Source organism: Podarcis muralis, chromosome 14, assembly GCF_964188315.1.
Source record: "Podarcis muralis chromosome 14, rPodMur119.hap1.1, whole genome shotgun sequence".
NCBI lineage: Eukaryota > Metazoa > Chordata > Lepidosauria > Squamata > Lacertidae > Podarcis > Podarcis muralis.
The window spans coordinates 11,476,982-11,499,069 of NC_135668.1; the positions used below are offsets into that span (position 1 = coordinate 11,476,982).

A 22,088-nucleotide genomic window follows, 5' to 3' on the forward strand; every position below is an offset into this window, starting at 1 on the left:
TCTTATAAATATTAAATCCATTTCATGTGTGTAGTCCTTTTTGTACATTGTCGTTTCAGACCTGGTGTGCTGGGATAATTAATTAATATCTTCCCATTTTACATTCATTTAGCTATCCACTTTTGCTTCACATGTGACACCGCCTCCCTCCCCCCCCAAAAAAAAGCTGCCCAGAAGGGAACGTGTCACTTTAGGCTGAAATATTTTCTCCATCCCTACCTAAATGATTACATATATCCTTTGTTTGTTTCAATGTAATTTTCAGTGTGATACAGTGGTACCTCAGTTTAAGAACGATTCGGTTTACAAACTCCACAAAACCAGAAGCAGTGTCCTGGTTTGCGAACTTTACCTCTGTCTACGAACGGAAGCCGAACGGTGGAAGGGCACCGGCAGCGGGAGGCCTCATTAGGGAAAGCACACCTCATTTTAAGAACGGTTTCGGTTTAAGAACAGACTTCCGGAATGGATTAAGTTCGTAAACCGAGGTACCACTGTACTGGGATATTCATTGGAGTGTTAGTTCCAGTTTTGGAACTGAGTTTGGAATGCACTGACTATTCTCTCTGTCTCTCTCTGTATGTCTCTAGGACCACCAGGAATACCAGGTAATATCCCGTCTCCTGTATGTTCCCATAGCGCGATGCAACGGATCCTGTCTCTAAGCTTAAGCACTAGCTGAAATAGCTGCTTTTACTGTCCTTCCCTGTTTATCTCCTGCCTCCCCTTCCCCCTGTTTGTATACTACTGTAGACTAAAAATTGTATACTATCATAGCATGGTAGATAGATAATGTAAGGATATGTATAATTTTATAACATGCAGAGAATAATATGTGCTGAGATATCAGAGAGAGGAGCTGAGAGAAGTCTCTGGGAGGGAGGGTTTGAAGGGGGTGGGGGGAAAGGAAAAAAAATAATGACTATGATATGTTTTGATAATTTTGTTACATTGAAATTGTTAATAAAAACTTTTTTTAAAAGAAAAAAAGAAAGAAAAACAAAATGGATTCTGCCAACCAAATAAATAAATAAATAAATAAATAAATAAATAAATAGTATACTAGCACATGATACTAGCCGGCGTTTGTCCACAGACAGCTTTCTGGGTCATGTGGCCAGCAGTGGTACCTATTTATCTACTTGCACTGGTGCTTTTGAACAGCTAGGTTGGCAGGAGCTGGGACAGAGTTATGGGAGCTCACCCCGTTGCGCAGATTTAAGCCGCTGACTTTCTGATTGGCAAGCCCAAGAGGCTCAGTGGTTAGACCACAGCGCCACCCACTGGGTTGTAAAAGCACACATCTCAAGGGTCAAAGGCCACTTCTGTGGGGAGGGAGTTCCACAATGTAGGAATAAGTCTCAGCAGGCTTCTGAGGTCTCCTCCAGGAGTCTATGTGCTGAAGCAGTTGCTGACAACTTCCAGAAAACCCGGACGGATGACTATGTGAGAATGCGGCAGAGGCAGCAATGGAACTGTGTTCCCTCTAGTCTTGTGCAACAAGAGTCAACAGGCTCCAATTTCCATTTAAATCAGTGGGGGGCTTCTTCCAAATAAACAGGCGTTGTGCTGATCTGCACAACTTTTTGTCTCAGTTGCAATTGAGAGGTTCGGCCTTCCCACTTGCTAAAGGACCACGGCTGTCTTTGTGAACAAATAGCACAAGTCTATGCAGGTTTGCTCGGCGCTGAAGCCTCACTGTGTTCCATGGGTCTTACTCCCTTGTGGATTATAGAAACCTTTAAGTTTTCCATAGGAACCCCCCAAAGTTGGTATCGATGCAGCATATTTCTGGAATGTTGTTGCCAGCATCTCAATATTCTCTTCCGCTAGCTGCATTATTGCACCATCAAAAACTGCTAACTTTCCTCGTTCCAAGCCATTGGAAGGCAAACACAATGACTTAGGCCTGCTTTTAATTTCTAGTCCATAGTGTCTTTTCCCCCTTCCATATGTTCCACATGTTATCAGTTAAATTTCTGGATATTATGAAACTGATGACACAGTTGTCATTCTGCTGTAGAAGAAAGCAGCATTTTCTTCTGGGTTTCTTATGAGACTGTTGTTTTAACTTCAAAATAAAGCTTTGCAAATTAAAAGGGGGGAGGAAAGAATGAGGGGGCACATATGATGCTAATTTAGCTTTAGATGTACTTCTGATGTTCATTTGGCATGAGATGTCCTTTGTTTATTTACCACTGAGGAACCTTTCCTTGAATGTTATTAATAAAAATGAGGGGGATGCAATTAATTCCCTTTATAAATCTATAAATCCAGAAATTCTGCAGCTCAGCAGGTCTGGGAAGAAGGGTGAGAGGTAAATGCAATTTGAAAAGTAATGGAATAAATACTTTTTGATGATATGTAATATCCTGCGCAGGGGGTGGGACTCCCTGAAATGTATTTCTTTGATTTTGTCAGGTCCTCCTGGGCTTGATGGACTGCCTGGTCTTAACGGATCAGATGGCGATCCTGGCATCCCTGGTCAGAAGGGAGAAATTGGAAAAAGAGGGAAACCAGGTATATTTTTGGACTTGAGAATGACATATGCAGCTGACCTTCCCCCTTTATTGTATCTTCTCTCCCCACCTCGATCCTTGGAGGAAGTTCTGAAGAAGTTCAAACAAATGTGGTGCTGTTCTCTTGCGGTGACTGTACCACTTCAGACTGGAGGTGGGAAACCGCATGTCTAAACACTGTCTCTGAATTATACTTGGAGTCGAGAGTCGATTTCATGCTCTTTATTCAGCTCATAGTGGTGAGGAGGAATGGGAGTTCCCCCAGAATGTCTGCTTTATATACATTATTTACACAATGGGCCCCACGTGATTGGCCAATTCCGGGATTCACCTGTAGGCCAATCAGGCTGCGGATTCACTTCCACCTGGAGCTGGATTGGGTGGCTCCTGTGGACCAATCAGACTGCTGCATTCTGGATCCTATTGTTCTAGGACCAATCAGACTGCTGCATTCTGAATCCTATTGTTCTAGGACCAATCAGACTGCTGCATTTTGGATCCTATTCAACTCAGTACATAACAGTCTCATTTCAAAATCCCTCTCCATGTGGGAGACAGCTAGGTCTGTAGCACAAGGGCTGCAAGAATGGCAATGTTTTGCTGTTGGTGTTGTTAAAAAGGGAAACAAAGAACTTCCCCTTGTCTTTAAAAGTAAGCCCATCCCACCTGATAACTATTTGATTGGGCCTGGCCCTCCCCAAAGATTTGCCAACATGCCTCCAATTTTATTTATTTTTATTTATTTGCTTTTGAAAGGTATGAAAGGGTCTCCAAAAATGAGGTTTGTGTGCATGTATGTGGTCCAGCCTGAAGTGAGATTAGGGATTTGTTGCCCCTGTCAGGAATCAGATCTAGAATGTCTGAGGTAAACCGTGGTTACCTCATGCTTTCTGAACATGCCCATCGTTCATTTCCTTCTTCACTCGACGTAAAGCTCAAGGCAGAGTTGAGCCCCACCCTATTTCTTTTGAGAAAATTACTTCAAATAAGCTCAAACCCACCTGGGAAAACATGATGGATTGAACTTGAAAAACAAAGCATTGTTCTGGAATGTCCACAGAGGGCACTCGATTCTACGATATTCCCTTATGAGTTAATCATGTCTCAAGAATGGTATTGAATGTTCCCTCTTTTTTTCCAGGATTGAAAGGAGAACCTGGAGAGAAAGGCGAAAAAGGGGATCCTGGCGAAATTGGCTTGCCTGGGAAAGAGGGAGAGCGAGGAGAAAAGGGATCGAGGGGTCCCAAGGGGGACAAAGGTGATGCGAACAATGAACTCATGGCAGAAGGTGAGGTAACAGGCACTCTAAGAATGTATAACTCATAGAAAAACATCATATCAACGAACTCTTTGTGTTACTTGAAGCAATGGCCACAACCACACCATATACATTTAAAGCACACGGAAATTGTATGGTTTTTCACAAAAAGAATCTGGGGAACTCTAGTTTATAAAGGGTCTAGGGAATTGTTGCTCTGTGAGGAGTTCCAAGGATTCCTGAAGGGAAACCACGTGTTTCAAAATGTGCTTTAAAGCGGTGTGATCAAGTGTTCTCCTTGGCAGGGTTTTCTTCCTATATACATAAAAATGTAAGACTGTCGTCACGCAGCTCCCACTGGATGATTCATTGCACTGTGTCACTGGTGGCTTTCTAGTTGGATGAAAGGAATGCTTAGCCACGACAACATTTTAGGAGGAGGAAGATGCAAGAGGTTACCATGGGGGTGGTTTGTGTGCAATGGGGGGTTGCACAAAAGGAGACGGGGGAGGCGTGGACACAGGGGTGAAGGTGAAAATGGGTGCAAAGTGGAGCTGCGGAATTGAGGACCCTCAATTAGCTGGTTAAGATCAGTCGTTCTGAAAACTAGCCTCCCTGCAGCCTGGCACCACCTCCCTGTAGATGTTGTTGGCCTCCCATCACCCAATCATTGGCCATGCTAGCTGAGGCTGATGGAACTTGGAGTCCAACAACATCTGGAGGGCACCAGGTTAGGGAGATCTGCTGCAAGTGATGCTGTTCAGACTCTGCAGGTCCTCAGATTATGGTGTTGGGCATCCCAAAATAGGACATAAAGTAAAGGTAAAGGGACCCCTGACCATTAGGTCCAGTCGTGGCCGACTCTGGGGTTGTGGCACTCATCTCACTTTATTGGCCAAGGGAGCCAGCGTACAGCTTCCAGGTCATGTGGCCAGCATGACTAAGCTGCTTCTGGCGAACCAGAGCAGCGCACGAAAATGCCATTTACCTTCCCGCCGGAGTGGTACCTATTTATCTACTTGCACTTTGATGTGCTTTCGAACTGCTAGGTTGGCAGGAGCAGGGACCGAGCAACGGGAACTCACCCCGTTGCAGGGATCCGAACCGCCAACCTTCTGATCAGCAAGTCCTAGGCTATGTAGTTTAACCCACAGCGCCACCCGTGTCCCTAAAATAGGACATGGCGGTGTTTAAATTTGGACCTTGGGTCTGGTAAGCTACAGTCATACCTCATGTTGTGAAGGCTGCGGGTTACGTCTTTTCAGGTTGCGTCCTGCGGCGACCTGGAAGTACTGGAAAGGGTTATTTCCAGGTTTTGCCGCTCGTGCAAAATGACACCATGCGCATGCGCGGAAGTGGTGAATCGCAACCCGCGCATGCACAGACGTGGGTTGCGTTCTGTTCAGGTTGCGAACAGGGCTCCGGAACGGATCCCATTCGCAACATGAGGTATGACTGTATAACCTTCTGTCCTCCCGTGAATCTACTTGATAGCATCTCTCAAAGGGATATGTGCCAAACCTGCAAATGTACCGGCCAAAGGTAACTCCTCTGCTTTGATGTTCTCTTAGGTGCAAAAGGTGAGCCAGGACCTCCAGGGCCCTCTGGTCCCCCAGGGCCTCCAGGACCTCCAGGGCCACCTGGGAAGCGGAAAGCTAAGGCCCAGGTTCAGGAGAAAATGTTCAGTTCAGAGTGTACAGGTGAGTGCTTCGTGATGCTGTAGCGTATTGAGCTAAAATGTCGAGCTGCGGATCGGGGAGTCCCCAGTTTGAATCCTGCCTTTGTCATGAACCAACGAGGTGGCCTTAAGCATGCCCCTTCCTCTCAGCCTCGGTGCCCCCATCTGCAGTAGAGGGGACAATAATAGTAGCTTACCTTACAGGGTTGTGCTAAAGGTAACATACTAGATAATGCGCGAGAATCGCTTCGAACACTCGAAACTGCAATAGAAATGTTCGTTATTTTTATTAACAATATGCACTTTCCATCTTTACCATGGGCAGACTTTGAGTTTAAAAGGTCTACAGTGGTACCTCAGGTTACATATGCTTCAGGTTACAGACTCAACTAACCCAGAAATAGTGCTTCAGGTTAAGAACTTTCCTTCAGGATGAGAACAGAAATCATGTGGCGGTGGCGCAGCGGCAGCAGGAGGCCCCATTAGCTAAAGTGGTGCTTCAGGTTAAGAACAGTTTCAGGTTAAGTATGGACCTCCGGAACGAATTAAGTACTTAACCTGAGGTACCACTGTACTTTCTGCTAGAACCCTGACATCCATCGATCTGAGCAGGGGCTACAGAAGCTTAAGAAACCTCGAAATAAACTTGCCGCGTCTCAAGCTTGGCACTTAGGGTTGCGTCCAATTGTGGCACAGCCTTGCCCCACCAGATGCCCCTCATATGTTCTGGAACACATCACATACATGCCGACATGTTAACAATGATAATCATGGTCCCCTCGAGTGGAACCTCGAGTTGCGGACGTAATCCGTCCCGGAGGCACGTCCACAACTCGAAGCATTCGCATACAGAAGTGGCACATCTGCGCACACGCACGGCACGATTTAGCGCTTCTGCACATGTACAAAGCGCAATTTAGCACTTCTGCGCATGCACGAATGGCGAAACCTGGAAGTAACCCGTTCTGGTACTTCTGGGTTGCCGCGGGACGCAAGACGAAAACACGCAACTTGAAGTGGACGCAACATGAGGTATGACTGTACATTTGAAGCAGGATCATGACACTTTGAACAATGATGGCTTCCCCCAAAGAATGCTGAGAGCTGTGGATTTTTAAGGGTGCTGAGGATTGCTAGGAGACCCCCCTCTACACCCCTCACTGAGCTACAATTCCCAAAGCTCACTAGGAAGAGGGGTTGATGGTTTAAGAGCTCTGCAAAATGTAGGTCAGTAAGGGGAACAGAGGGACACGGGTGGCGCTGTGGGTTAAACCACAGAACCTAGGACTTGCCGATAGGAAGGTCGGCAGTTCAAATCCCCACGATGGGGTGAGCTCCCGTTGCTCGGTCCCTGCTCCTGCCAACCTAGCAGTTCGAAAGCACGTCAAAGTGCAAGTAGATAAATAGGTACCGCTCCGGCGGGAAGGTAAACGGCGTTTCCATGCACTGCTCTGGTTCGCCAGAAGCGACTTAGTCATGCTGGCCACATGACCCGGAAGCTGTACGCCAGCTCCCTCGGCCAATAAAGCAAGATGAGCGCCACAACCCCAGAGTCAGTCACGACTGGACCTAATGGTCTGGGGTCCCTTTACCCTTTACCTTTAAGGTGAACAGAGGTCCTCCTGGCATCACTCCCTGCACCTTTAACAGGCTATATTTCCCAGAATTCTTTGTGGGATGCTTTAGCTGAGATTCCTGCATTGTGGGGGCTGGACTAGATGACCATTGAGGGGATCACTCCCAATTCTACAATTCTATGATTCTAGGACTTTTCAATGTGGCATGATGCTGCTTTAAGCATTCAGTGCCGATTGAGACGATGGCTTCTCTGAAGATGAAAAGATCTCACAAAGGGTTATTGACTTCCTTTCATTTCCCTCCTCCATCACTCCTTCAACCTGGAATCCCTTTAGTGTGGCTGAAGTGAGCTTGTCGGAGGCAAGGGCCAATCCTGTGGACATACTTGAAGAGATAAGGGAGGAAGGGCAGATAATGCTTCCTTGTCCAGAAAAAGAAGCCTTTGAAAGTGAAACTTTGCTTTCATTATTGCAACCAGAGACCTGGAACTGCCAAGGTTGCATTTAAATTAAAAACTCCATCGGTGGTCCCTGGAAAACTTGGCCTCACTAACGTGGTGCTTTTATCTTGACTTCTGATGGAAATGGAGCCCTGTTGCTGCATTTAGGTGGTGATGATGGATTCCAGCTCATTTTGCAGAGCGGGGTCCTTGACCTCTGGCTCAAAGTCTTGCCCTGGTACTTTACCAGCTTCACAGACTTTCAGCTCATCCTCTTGGACCACAAGCCATTTTGAGCAACCTAGACATTTGGTCTAGTCATCATTTTTGATGTTTTTTTTCCCCTGATGAGTTCTCCCCAGTACATTAGTTCGTTGTGTTGCTTCTCCCTCTTCTGTTTCTGGATTGGAGTCATCAAGGCTTGGTGAGTAAGAGGTGACATGAGAGAAGTTTATAATGGTGAATTTTGGACATGATGGAGATGTAAAAGATTTGGATTATTATAAAAGATGTAGGAGGAAATGATAAACAACAGGACCCACAAAGGGGAGGAGGGAAGTCCAGGAGAGTCTTTGGAATCTTAGGCATTCTGGGAGATGATCTATAATGAAATGAAAAAGGTATTTAAATATACCTTCCTGAAGAAACCAGAGGCCTTTCTCCTGGGCATGGTCGGCCAATTGGTGCCAAAGAAGGATAGAACTTTTTTTATGTATGCTACAACAGCAGCAAGAATACTTATTGCAAAGTACTGGAAGACACAAGATCTACCCACCCGGGAAGAATGGCAGATGAAGCTGATGGACTACATGGAACTGGCGGAAATGACTGGCAGAATCCGAGACCAGGGAGAAGAGTTGGTGGAAGAAGATTGGAAAAAATTTAAAGTATATTTACAAAAATATAGCAAAATTAATGAATGTCAGAAGGATGCTGGAATGAAGTTACATGGTTTTAGCAGAAATATTATAAAGAATTAAGTAAAAGTGGATTGTAATGGGTTAAAGTGTAAAATTTAAGGTCAGACTGGGTTAAGGTAAATTATAGAACAAAAACTGAGAAAGATGGAAAGGATTTGCTGAAATAGCTAATTTTGAATTGGAATACAAAAAAGGGAGGTGCGAGGAGGTCGATGAAACAAGTAAATGAAAGACAAAGATATGGAAATACTGGATGTGTTTTTGAATGTTTTTGTTTTTAAATGTTTTTGTTTTTTTTTTCTTATTGTTGTGCTGTATTGTTTTTTCTATTTTGCTTTTTATTTTTTTGATGTATTGTAATTTCTTATTGTTTTTCTTTTTCTTTTTTTTGTAATTGTTAAACTTTTAATAAATATCTTTTTTAAAAAAAGAGAGATTCTTTGGAATCTTGCTTTTATGTTGGATATGTGATTGCAAAACTTTAATCTGAAAAAACGAATAAATAATTATTTTTAAAGAGAAGTTTATAAAATTATGCATGGTATGGAGAAATTAGTATTAGTATTAGCATACCACACTATACCCTCGGGTCTCAGGGTAGCAACATAAAACCACAATATAAAAACACAAAACCCATAATAAAATAATAAATAAAAACAAAAACAAAAACAACTTAATAATGCCCCGCCCCCGCTCCCTGACACATTTTAAAAGGGCATTGGACGTCAGTCAGCCAAAGCAGATAAAGAAAAGATTCCCTCCTCTCATTTGTGGGCACTCAATGGAGCTGAGTGCTGGAAGATTCAGGACCAGGAAAAGAAAATGCCATATTTTCCCATGTATAAGACTGGGTTGTTGTTGTTTTTACCAACAAATTAGGTTTAAAATTGGGGCTTGTCTTATACACGGGTAGTGCTGAGGGGTGTTTTCTTAACTTGGAGTCCCCCCAAATAGGGGGCGTCTTATACATAGAGTGCGTCTTATACACTGAAAAATACAGTACTACATCATGCAATGCACCATGGCCAGATGCCCACCATGGCCAGATTTTTCTAAAAAGCAGCTGCTGGGAACCACAGGAAGGGAGAAGGCTCTTGTGCTCGCATCCTGCTTACCAGTTTGCTATAGGCAGCTGGTTGGATCCTGGACTAGATGGCCCATTGGCCTGATCCAACGAGCTCTTCTTATGTTCCTACATTCTTCTCAAGCAATGTCCCGTAAAGAACCTATTTCCCATTGTGCTATTTCTGGAGTGTCTCACCTTTCCTTTTAACACGGACCCTCGTAATGAGCCTGTGAAGTGGGAACGTGGTCCTCCTCCAGTCCTCGGAACAGGCTGTGCCACTTCAAGGATGGCAGAGGAGAACATTGCTCTTGCCCTCTCCTCCTTGTGCTATTTTGGGGGCTGCTTGATTAGCTCACGCTAGGAACTAGCACCCCACAGATTCCATCCCATGCTGTGTCTAGCTTCTGTCTTATCTGGAACAAGAAGGAGGAGGGGGAGAAAGGGAGATTAGTAGTGGTAGGGATATGAGCAGCTGTTTGCAAGGTAAGCCTTGGTTTGTGGGTAGGGGGCCTCCGGCGAACCCATGCTGATGTCTAAATCCATCCATTTCTCTCCTTGCTGTGACTCTGCTGGCAAGGCTAGAATTGGCGAGGGATGGAAGGGATCTCAGTCTCGCAATTTCAGCAGCCTCTGCTTAAATACCCCCCAGTGAAGCAAAACTCACCTCTTCCTCAGTTAGATTGTTCATCTGCAATTAGCTCTCGGGCTTATATACTTCTGATTTTCAGACAGTTGCCATCTATGTATCTCCAGGCCTTGGATGAACTGGAAACACAGTCGTCCTTAGACTTTCTTGTTTCCTTTCGTCAAAGCTTGTTCCCAAATGCAAATCCTGCTCTTGGCACATTGGGAATGCCAGCCTGGGCCTTGACTGTTCTACCCAAAAAGATAAAATGCTGTTTCAGAATGTTATGGGGCCTTGTTGAGAATGTGAACTGGGGGAAATGGATAGAGAAAGAGGGCATTCTCTCCTCGTGTAGCAACTCAGCACAACTTTGTAAGGTTGGCGGTTAGGCATTGGCTCAATGTTTTGTGGAGGGGAAGTGGTTGGCCTGCCCTTCCAATTGCTGCTGCTAGGGAATTCCGTTAAAGGAATCCAGGGGCTCGCCTTGCTTTTGTCCCAACCCTGTAAAGGGGCTCGGGCCACGCCTGAGCCCCTGGGAGCAGCTGGAGTGAGCTGTGAGACTGAAGCCAGCTTCTCACTCACCCAGGATGCTTCCCCTTACTGACCTCTGGTGGTGCCCAGTTGTCAGTCCTGTTCCTGCCACAGTGCGGGTCCAGGTAGTCTGGAACCATGCCTAAGCAACCACTCACATGCTGTAATCAATAAAGTTGTGGCCAAAATTATTGCCAAAAGCCTTAATCAAATTTCTGTGTCTATTGTGTCTTTAATTTTGGGCTCTTCACACACAAATTGCCGTGGCTGGAAAGAGGTCACATGGTTAGATCAATGAGAGACACGTATGAACCAAGGGGCTTTTTATGTACTAATGCATATCTTGATTTCACAAACATCTTGGAGAGATGATGAATTTATTTCCCCATCTTGGGCAGCCCTGAAAATATGGAAGTCATAACAAAACCCCAGCAGAAGCAAAACAGTGTTTTGAAAAGCCATTGGAAATAGTGGCTTTCCCTTAGCCATTCCTCCATTTAATTCTTCTTTTTGTTGTTGTGTAGATGGACTTGTCTCCAGCTAAGTAGGCCTGCTGTAAAATAGCCATGTCCATTCACTTCAGATGGACTACTCTTGTGTAGGACTGGTATTGGATGCAACCCAGGAATAGTTCATGCAACGTTAGATTGCATGTCAAAATAATAACAGAACTCTCTGTGTGTTCCTATCCTTTTGTGCACCGTTTAGGGGAGACCTGTGCTATCCCAAATGACGATACCCTGGTGGAGAAAGCAAAAGAGAAGGGACACCTTCGTCAGCACAGAAAACCAGGTAGCCTGTGCTAAAAATGATCGCTTTGCTTACTTAAGGCTGGCCAGTGGTGCTGATTTTGTTTCTCTCCCCCTCCACATCAGAATGCATCATTAAATCCATTGGAAACCCAGCTGAGATTATACAATTAAGACAGAGCTATGGAGCGTGGATGATGGATCTCGCCAACAGAAGTGATGAAAAAATTTGGATCGCTGAACATTTTACAGGTGAGGATAGGGTCCAAATCCTCACTCAGCAATGCAGCAGGATGGGTGACCGTGGACTGCTTACACACACACACACACACACACACACACACACACACACACACACTCAATCTAACCCATCTATACCTGAAGGAGCGTCTCCACCCCCATCTGCAGGGAAGGCCCTGTTCTCATGTTGCCACCCTCTGGACCTGTCAAGGAGGGGGCACATCAAGTAGCGCCTCAGAATATGATCTCAGGGTCCAGGTAGGTTCATATGGAAAGAGGTGTTCCTTGCAGTAATGTGGCCCCGAGCCATTTATGGCTTTATAGGTCAAAACCAGCACTTTGAATTGGGCCCGGAAACTAATTGGTAGCCAGTGCAGTCAGACCAGGGTCAGTGTAATATGCTCAAACCGTCTTGCTCCGCTGAATTCTGCACCCGCTGAAGTTTCCGAACCGTCTTCAGAGGCAGCCCTACACATTGCGGTAATCTAACCTATAAATGTAATAAACAAACCAACTTCTTCCATGCCTTCCTCCCCTGAACAGGCCACATGATTAAAGAATACGAGGACATCTCTGCGCTGTGGAACAACAGCTACAGCACCATCGAGCTCCCTTGGCAATATTACGGCTGTGGGCATGCCATCTATAACAACACCTTGTACTATCAGCGTGTCGGACGCAACATTATTGTGAAGTAAGTAGCTGAGGGGGCAGCGAAGGGGCTTCTGCGCCACGTCAGGGAGAGGGAACCTGGCAACCTCTGCTGAATGGCACTAAGGTAGCTAAGCGGTAGAGGATCTGCCACCCTGGCATCTCCCAATTCTGGAGCCCTGGAGAGCCACTGCCAGGAATCGCAGACCACACGGGGCTCCACGGACCGATGGGGCGAGTCTTTGTAAGGCTGTTTCCTTTGTTTCTCATTGCTGCCATTCAACAAAGACTGGCTTTGAACAGCTTGCTTTGCTGAGGGCTTACCTTATGGGACGAGTGTGTATCGTGAGGCTCCATTGTGTGGGAGCTGGGATTGCAGCCTTGGTGTTATTGGGTGGCTGGATGCTATTTCGAGAGCGAGCGAAAGATTCCCTCTGCTCTTTTGCCCTTTCCAGCATCGCCCTTGATGCTGACGCCAACAAAAACATTTGCCTTTGAGAAGCAGGTGTGAGTGCCTCCTTGACCTTTCTCCCTAGGGAAGCAGGCAGAGAAATGAGAGAGGTTCCCTGGATCGTAATTTGCTCTGTTCGAGACACTCCCGGTTTCTTGGCAAGGGGGTTTAGAGACGCCAGGCCTCTTCCAACAATGGCCTTTCATCTCAGCAGTGGAAGCGGCTGAAGTGGGAGGAATATAATGTCTTAACTGTCCATGATTAACACTCAGAGGGAGATTGATGTTGCTAGCGGCCGTTTGAAGGCTTTGGGGAGTTTGGTTCCTCTGACAAAAGGCTTGTAAACCAGGCAAGAGACAGTTTGCAGACCTGATAGCATCAGGCAGTATCTTATGTTCCAAGACACGTGCATAAGGTTTTCATGCTTGGTAGTGGCACTCAGATTGCAGAACTGCCCTCCAAAAGTGGTTTGGTTGGCCCCATCTCTTTTGAGCTTTAGGAGTGAGGCATATGTTTTTCTCTTTGGCTGTGCCTTTGATCTGTTTTGTCTTCCTGCTTTGGCAATGTATTTTGAAACTGACCTATGGTGCAATTCTATGGGGGTGTGTGGGTGTGGGTGGGTGTGTATAATCAAATGCAGTTCATCCACCTTGCAGGCTCTTGTTCTTTTCCACAGTGGCTTGTGGAAAAACAAGACTACTTCAAATGGTCATTTATGGTCCCGTCTTGCTGTCCCTATGGAACGCAATTGGTGCTATGGTCTAAACCACTGAGCCTCTTGGGCTTGCTGATCGGAAGGTCAGTGGTTCAAATCCTGTTGCCCTGTCCTAGCTCCTGCCAACCTAGCAGTTTGAAAGCATGCCAGTGCAAGTAGATAAATAAGTACCACTATGGTGGGAAAGTAAATGGCATTTCCGTGTGCTCTGGTTTCCATCACTGTGTCCTATTGCACCAGAAGCGGTTTAGTCCTGCTGGCCACATGACCTGGAAAGCTGTCTGTGGACAAACGCCAGCTACCTTGGCCTGAAAGCTAGATGAGTGCCGCAACCCCATAGTCACCTTTGACTGGACTTAACCGTCCAGGGCTCCTTCACCTGTACCTTTTTACCTTGTTTCCCTAAACCATGGTTAACACTAAACCCAGGTTTGGTTCAGTGATGGTTAATTGAAAACGGAAGTGAAACCTTGCAGCCTTGTTGTGGCTGTACCACAGGTGAACCAGAAACTGAGCAGACTGCACTCCCATGACCCTGCGGTTCCAAACTGTAGTTTAGTGTTACATACGAACGCAACCATTGGCTCTCTTGGGGGCAATGATAAGAGAGACAGGTGCATTCTGCTATTCCCTCTTAACTCTTAAGTGGCATGTTCTGTACTTTGAGGAACAAAAGGGAACATCATTTTTAAGAGCTTCTTTGCCTTGCTTGCTTTGAATGCTGAACTGTCCTCAGAATGACCTTTTCCTTCAGCAAACTTTGTGGCAGACTTGCTTCTCAGCCGTGTGGTCCCAATCTTAGGGTGCATGCTCATCATTTTGGACCCTTAAACCACAGTCAAAGCTTCTTTCCCTCAAATAAATCTGGGCACGGTGGTTGACTCCCCACAGAGTTTTAATTCTCAGCAATCCTTAATAAACTACAGTTCCCAGAATTCTTTGAGGGGAAAGCTTGCCACGAATGTGCTTTAAAGGTATAGCATATGAAGCCTGTGGGTGGCATCATTAAGGTAGAGCTCATTTCCTTTGGGATGTGTCTTGCGGTCAACTCAACTTTTGGAAGATTCTCAACAAACTGTATCAGCCCATGGAAAAATGCCCGTTGGGCACTTTTTGAATTAAGTTTCAGGGCTTCCTAATCTCTGTGGCTCAGTTCTCCAAACATTTCCAGTATTATTATTTTTAAAACAATGCTTTTGTACTTCAGAGAGTTGCTCATCCCGGCTCTGAGAGGGCAAGAACAAGGCCAGAATGCTTGCTCAATCTCCTTGCTTGGAAACAATTTTTGCTTTTATGTCCTGGTCGCAGTTTATTTGATTGGATTTCAGAATTTGCCACCCAAGTCATTAGAACCTAAGAAGATTCCCAATGGCCCATCTAGGCTGTCATCCTGTTTAGGGAAGTTTTTAATGTTTGGTGTTTTAATGTGTTTTTAATATTCTGTTGGGAGCCGCCCAGAGTGGCTGGGGAAACCAAGCCAGATGGGCGGGGTATAAATAATAAATAATAAATTATTATTATTATTATTATTATTATTATTATTATTATTATTATTATTATTATTTTTACTTCAGCACTATTATGCCACAGCAGTCATCACTTCTCCCAAAGAATCTTGGGAACTGTAGTTTGTTAAGAGTAGTTGTTAGGGGAGCCCCCTAGTCCCCTCACAGAGCTACAATTCTCAATTTCTCTTCCCTGGGAATTCTGGGAATTATCATCATCATCACCACCATCATTATCCCAGCAACCAATCGGATGCTTGTGGGAAGCCCAGAATCAAGACACGAGTGCAAATCTCCTCTTGTGATTTCCAGAAAAACACATTCAGAGGCATGCTCCAGTTTAGCCACTGATTTCCATGGAAATCAGTCCAGTCTTCTGCTGCCTGTAAATTGGACATTTGCCGTCCAAATGGCATCTAATTTGCAGGCATTCTTCTAATCCCTCAGAACATAAAACCTACTGGAATTTTGACAGATTGAACAAAGGACTCCATTTTTATTGGCAACTGAAATGATGCACACATGGATCCAAACTTGTATGAGCTTTCCAATCTGCCTGTTTCAATGTTCTCTCCTCCTCTTCTCCCCAGAAAACCTTTTTTTGGTGATCTCTAACAGAGGCCCCATCCGCACTGTCCATTTAAAGCAGTATCATCCTGCTTTAAACTACACTTTTCTGGGAAGGGTAGTTTGTTAAGGGTGCTTTGTGTGGTTCAAAGACTCCTATTCCCATCACAGAGCTACAATCCCTCTTCCCAGGGAACTCTGGCGATGATCGCACTACGAGGGGAAGTACAGTATGCACGGAGGTGTAAAAACTAGTCTACTTCCGTATAAATTTATATTCATTTCTTCCTCCTGTTTCCCCCCTGGCCCAGTCCACCACTGTTCACAATGTTTTCAACATTGTGATACATCACCAGCTGAACCACAATATACCAATATGTCACGATGTCTGAAATAAGGATGGAGCTCTGTGGAGGCATCGGCTGGCATAATAATAATAATAATAATAATAATAATAATAATAATAATAATAATTTTTATTTATATCCCACCCTCCCCAGCCGAAGCCGGGCTCAGAGCGGCTAACAACATTAAAATGATACAACAGTCTAAAATCATTTCATTCTAAAATCAATTCAAATCAGATTAATGGCAACCATTGGGCTAGAGTTCTGTGAAGACTGCCAAAGGAGGGAGTCAGGCTGTGCCCTGGCCAAAGGCCTGGTGGAACAGCTCTGTCTTGCAGGCCCTGCGGAAAGATGTCAAGTCCCGCAGGGCCCTAGTCTCTTGTGACAGAGCGTTCCACCAGATTGGAGCCACAGCCGAAAAAGCCCTGGCTCTGGTTGAGGCCAGCCTAACCTCTTTGTGGCCTGGGACCTCCAAGATGTTTTTGTTTGAAGACCTTAAGGTCCTCTGTGGGACATACTATGGTTTTTCCTGCATCGTGATTTTTGTTGGCGCCTGCTCTTGTGATTCGTTGCCCCTTGCAGATGGCAGGAGAGAATTGAGTCTGCCGAGTTAAAAGGGGCTGCAGGAATCGAGAGAAGCATTGGCTGGTTTTTTCTGCATCGTGATTTTTGCATAGCACACACACACACGCACACACACACACACTGTGATTCACAATATATTGCCAGGTCCAAAATTTTAATAAGGAATGGGGAAAATGCATAACTTTTCTTAAAGGCCATTGTAAACAGCTAAAATCATTAGTAGGACTGGAATAGCACTTGTAGTTTAAGGTTGATTCTGGACATAATGGAAGAGGTAAAGGGCTTGTATTAGCATAAAAGATGCGGGAGGAATTGATTAATAGTCGGACCCACAAAGGGGAGGATGGGAGTCCAGGAGATTCCTTGGAATCTTGTTTTTATGATTTATGTTTGCTATAGCTCTGTAAAGTTGAAAAACCAAATAAATAAATTTAAAATATATATATTATGCAAGCAATATCATGATACGGACTTCGGTTTTCGATGATATATTGATATATCACCCAGCTCTGGTAGGTTACCCAGAAGGGAATGTGGACTTGGAATTAAAGAGGTTCCTAATCTGGATTCATGTTCTTCCATTCCTTTCAGTATAAAACACACGGAAACAAATAGGGTGTGTTAATTTTGTTTTATAAACCCCAGCCCTCCTGCCGCTTGAGCCGCCCTGAAGTATTTTGCTTCAAACCCTCTCCTTTGATAGAAAGGACTGACAGAAACCGAGACCAGGGAGAAGAGACGGTGGATGAAGATTGGAAGAAAGTTTAAAAATTTATTTAGAGAAATATTGTAAAATTAATGAGTGTTAGAAAAATGTTGGAATGAAATTATACGGCTTTAGTAGAAATGTTATAAGGAGTTAAGTATAAATAAGTTTTAAGGTTTTAATGGTAAGATAAGGTTAAAATAAATTAAGACAATTAAATGACAAAAAACAGTGAAAGATGGAAAGGATTTGCTGAAATAATTAATAACTAGAATACAAAAAAGGGAGGTGTGAGGAGGTCGACGAAACAAGTTAATGAAAGATAAAGATATGGAAATATTGGAGGTGTTTTTAATTGTTTTTGCTTTTGTTTTGATGTATTGTGTCTTTTATATATATATATATATGTATTGTAATGTATTGATTTGTATTGTTTACTTTTTCTCTTTCTTTTTTATTTCTTTCTGTAATCTCAAACTTTTAATAAATATTTTTTTTAAAAAAAAAACAAACCCTCTCCGCAGGTACGACTTCGCGACACAGTCCTCGCAGACGCTCTCCATGAAAAACGCCTGGTACTTTGAGCGCAAGTACCTCTTCGGCGCTTCCAAATCCTACTTCAGCGTCGCCGTGGACGAGAACGGGCTTTGGGTGCTCTACCTCTCGAGGCCAGACGAGCACATTATGGTGGCGCACGTAGACGAGGACACCTTCTCAGTGCTGCGGTACATCAACACCACATACCCGCAGTCCAAAGCCGGCAACGCCTTCGTCGCCTGCGGAGTGCTGTACATCACCGACAAGAACCACACGCATGTCGCCTTTGCTTATGATCTCTGGAGGGAAAGGCAGCTGGACACCAGCTTTGAGTTGAAACTGTCGCTATCCGACGCAGGCTTTGCTTCCAAAGTTTCCCCAGCCAAGCAGGACGATTCGTCGTTTGTGCCCGTCCTAGCTATGCTTTCCTATAACCAAGGGGACAAGCGCCTCAACACATGGGAACATGGCTTCCTGATGCAATACCCTGTCCATTTTGCCGGCTGAATGCACTTGGTACCAATCCACGAGGGCCATCTTTGCCTGTCGTCCATATTGGAGATTCGGCTCTCCAAACCTTTCGGCGAAAGCAATTGCACATCTCCCATATGAGGAGAGTCGCAAAGCAATGTGCGTACAGACAGGGCGGCTTGTTCTCATCCCCCCTTTGTGTCCCCAGCGTAGATGTTTAGATTACGTAGGCTTCTGTGGCTTTGCAGAACAAAGGCCGCTCAATGTCGGAGCGAGTGGTGCATTCCGGCAGAAGCCCAGTGAGGCTTTTGTTTCGCAGAGAGGCTGTGGTGTGGGAGGAAGACCTTTTCAAATGCCATGTGCTTCGAGCACGAATGGAGGCATGTGGCACCTCTCATCAAAGACCCCAGGAACGCGTCTAAAAGCCTGCAGCTCCCATACGGCGCTCCTTCTCACGACCTGGGCCACAATGGCACCATACATTTAAGGCATGCTTGGACCACTTTCGTGTTGGAACGGTAGTTTTTGTTAAGGGTCCTGTGGATCAGAGGTCTTGGGTTGTCTTCTAGCAACCCCCGACACCCTTTAACCGACTGCAGTTGCCGGATTTATTTTGGGGGGAGCCAGAGCTGTAAAAGTGGTGCAAGCGTCCTTTTAAATGTATGGCTAGGGTCCACGCCAGCCATTTTTAAACTTGCGAGTGCTGTGCCCGGTGTTCCCTGCCCACTAGCACAAGGCTTTTGCATAGCAGGTAGGATATTTTAATGTTGTGGAACAGTGGAATCCAATGCAACAGAAACTTGTTGCACAGCAGCGACCCACGTGCTTGTGCATTATCTCAGGCAATGAAGTCCTCCTGCCGCAAAGCATCTTGCCAGCAGAAGTAGTATACCACTAAGTGACAAACGTCGGGATGCAACCTTCAGTTTATTGGTCTGTTGGTTGCGTGTGGCTGCTTAGGTGATCATACATATTGCTCTAAATCAGCCTTTCTCAACTTGTGGGTCCCCAGATGTTGTTGAACTACAACTCCCATCACCGCTAGCTAGCAAGGCCAGAGCTCAGGGATGATGGGCGTTGTAGTCCAACAACATCTGGGGACTCACAGGTTGAGAACCGCTGCTCTAAATGGTCTTATGGGCCATCTCATCGAACCCTGATCTCATTCTAGGATCTTGCAACTCTCACAGCAGGCTTGCGGCAGCTTTGGCCCTCCAGAAGTTGCCAGACGACGACTCCTGTCATCCCTAGCTTCCTGAGGCTGATAGGAGCTGTTGTTCAGGGCCATATGGAGGGCCACAGGTTCCTCACACCTGCCTTACAGCTTCTGCTCGAATATCTCATGGCAAAGAAGCCACGATTGCCCTGAAGCAGCCTCTTCTGTCAAAACACCTATTTGCGTGACGTTTTTGCCAGAATAGGATGCCCTCCCATTTCAACTGGCTGTTGTTTTATGCTCTGGAGCAAAAGAGGGAGATGTTTGTGGAACATACAGGGCAGAAAATGCTTCTTAAAACACCCCCTTCAGCTCTCTTTAACATGATAGTCTCCAGCCCTGCTCTGACCACTGAAATGTGTCCTTGAATCCGAGATATCATTTTCAATTCTCCGTTGAAGTCATCCCCCCACTCCCAGCACCTTTTAGCTGTAATCTTGGCTGAATGTCTCTCTCTCTGTGTATATATTTCTCAACTGGGGCATAAAGATGCATGTATGAGAATCTTGGCAAATAAAGGGGACATTGGCCCAACTGGCATGGACTCCCTGACTCCTGTTGCAGCCGACAACGGCTGTTTTGGAAGGATGTGTCGAACGGTGATGGGAATGGCAGTGTTTGCTCCTGGCAGAGAAATGTTTCTCAAAGTGGGAAGTCTGCAAAAGTAATCCGTCAGAGGGCAACCTCTGGGAATGATCTGGGGTCAAACAAATGCCAGAAACAGCTACAGCTTCACCTACCACCGTGAAGCCAAAACTAACTTGATATGCATCCTTGCATTTAATGTGCAAGGCCTTTTCTTTTTAAAAATAAATAAATTAAAATAGCATTAGCAGGTAAGTGTGTGAAAGAGAATTGTACTCTGTGGAGGAATGTAAGCCTTCCCTTTCATTTTTGACACTGCTCCTGAGGAAAATCCCTCTTCAAATAATGGGGGGGAAACCAAATGGAAGATGTAGACCCCCCTTTTTTATACACACAGAATTGCGTGCAAGGAATAGGAGCCCAGCATTGCTGCAAGACGACTGTGTGCAAGACATGGGATCTGGGGAGTGGGGCAATATTATTATTATGATGCCTCTGCAGTAGATTGGAGGGGCATGAAGAGAGAGGAAGGTGTGTCCTCTCTGTGTTCTAGGATGCATCTGAAAGTTCACACATTATAAAATCTAAAATAGCACTCTGTTTTTTCTTCATGAAGCTTATAAGAACACCATGGGAAGCGGGTGGTGCTGTGGTCTAAGCCACTGAGCCTCTTGGGCTTGCCAATCGGAAGGTCGGCGGTTCGAAACCCTGTGACGGGGTGAGTTCCTGCTGCTCCATCCCAGCTCCTGCCCACCTAGCAGTTTGAAAGCACGCCAGTGAAAGTAAATAGGTACCGCTGCAGCGGGAAGGTAAACGGTGTCTCCATGCGCTCTGGTTTCTGTCACGGTGTTCCGTTGTACCAGAAGCGGCTTAGTTATGCTGTCCACATGACGAGGAAAGCTGTCAGTGGACAAACGCCGGCTCCCTCGGCCTGAAAACAAGATGAGCGCCGCAAACCCATAGTCGTCTTTGACTGGGCTTAACCATCCAGGGGTCCTTTACCTTTTTTAAAATAAGAAGACCAAGCTTTAGAACAGAGATGGGGAAATGCGGCCCCAGGGGCCACTTTCTCTGGCCCCATTTTGTACCCCCCTTGAGTATATTTGCCTGGCCGTAAGGTGCCCTTGGGGACACGGGTGGCGCTGTGGGTAAAACCTCAGTCCCTAGGATTTGCCGATCGTATGGTCGCTGGTTCGAATCCCTGCGGCGGGGTGCGCTTCCGTCTTTCGGTCCCAGCTCCTGCCCACCTAGCAGTTCAAAAGCACCCCTAAGTGCAAGTAGATAAATAGGTACTGCTTTATAGCGGGAAGGTAAATGGCGTTTCCGTGTGCTGCGCTGGTGCTGGCTCGCCAGAGCAGCTTCGTCACGCTGGCCACGTGACCCGGAAGTGTCTCCGGACAGCGCTGGCCCCCGGCCTCTTAAGTGAGATGAGCGCACAACCCTAGAGTCGGACATGACTGGCCCGTACGGGCAGGGGTACCTTCACCTTTACGGTGCCCTTGAGACGTGGGTGGCACTGTGGGTTAAACCACAGAGCCTAGGACTTACTGATCAGAAGGTCGGTGGTTCAAATCCCCGCGACGGGGTGAGCTCCTGTTGCTCTGTCCCTGCTCCTGTCAACCTAGCAAGTCGAAAGCACATCAAAGTGCAAGTAGATAAATAGGTACCGCTCCGGCAGGAAGGTAAACGTTATTTCTGTGCACTGCTCTGGTTTGCCAGAAGCGGCTTAGTCATGCTGGCCACATGACCCGGAAGCTGTACGCCGGCTCCCTTGGCCAATAAAGCGAGATGAGCGCCGCAACCCCAGAGTTGGTCACGACTGGACCTAATAGTCAGGGGTCCCTTTACCTTTAAGGTGGCCTTGAACTCAATGGAAAGTAGAGAGAGGGGGGAATGAAGTAACTAACCTGCTGTATTGTGCCACCCACTTTTGCCTCTGGCCCCACCCATTGGCATGTGGCCCCTGGAAAGTTGCCCCGAAGGGAAAGCAGCCCTCTGGATGAAAGGAGGTTCACCAGCTGAGCTGGGATAGCTCAGTTGGTAGAGCATGAGACTCTTAATCTCAGGGTTGTGGGTTGGAGCCCCACACTGGGCAAAAGATTCCTGTCTTGCAGAGGGTTGGACTAGATGACCCTCGGGGTCCCTTCCA

The 22,088-nt window shown here is 45.9% G+C and overlaps 1 protein-coding gene across 1 annotated transcript in view; it reads left to right on the forward strand.

Moving 5' to 3' along the window:
- GLDN (gliomedin) overlaps positions 1–20,194 on the forward strand; it is a 33,969-nt gene extending 13,775 nt beyond the window's left edge. The window contains exons 3-10 of the mRNA XM_028706794.2: positions 591–608; positions 2,422–2,520; positions 3,661–3,807; positions 5,349–5,477; positions 11,323–11,406; positions 11,490–11,615; positions 12,147–12,297; positions 17,655–20,194. Coding sequence (XP_028562627.2) covers positions 591–608; positions 2,422–2,520; positions 3,661–3,807; positions 5,349–5,477; positions 11,323–11,406; positions 11,490–11,615; positions 12,147–12,297; positions 17,655–18,174 — 1,274 coding nt within the window. The 3' untranslated portion in view covers positions 18,175–20,194. The remainder of the gene's footprint in view (positions 1–590; positions 609–2,421; positions 2,521–3,660; positions 3,808–5,348; positions 5,478–11,322; positions 11,407–11,489; positions 11,616–12,146; positions 12,298–17,654) is intronic.
- Positions 20,195–22,088: the final 1,894 nt, after the last annotated feature.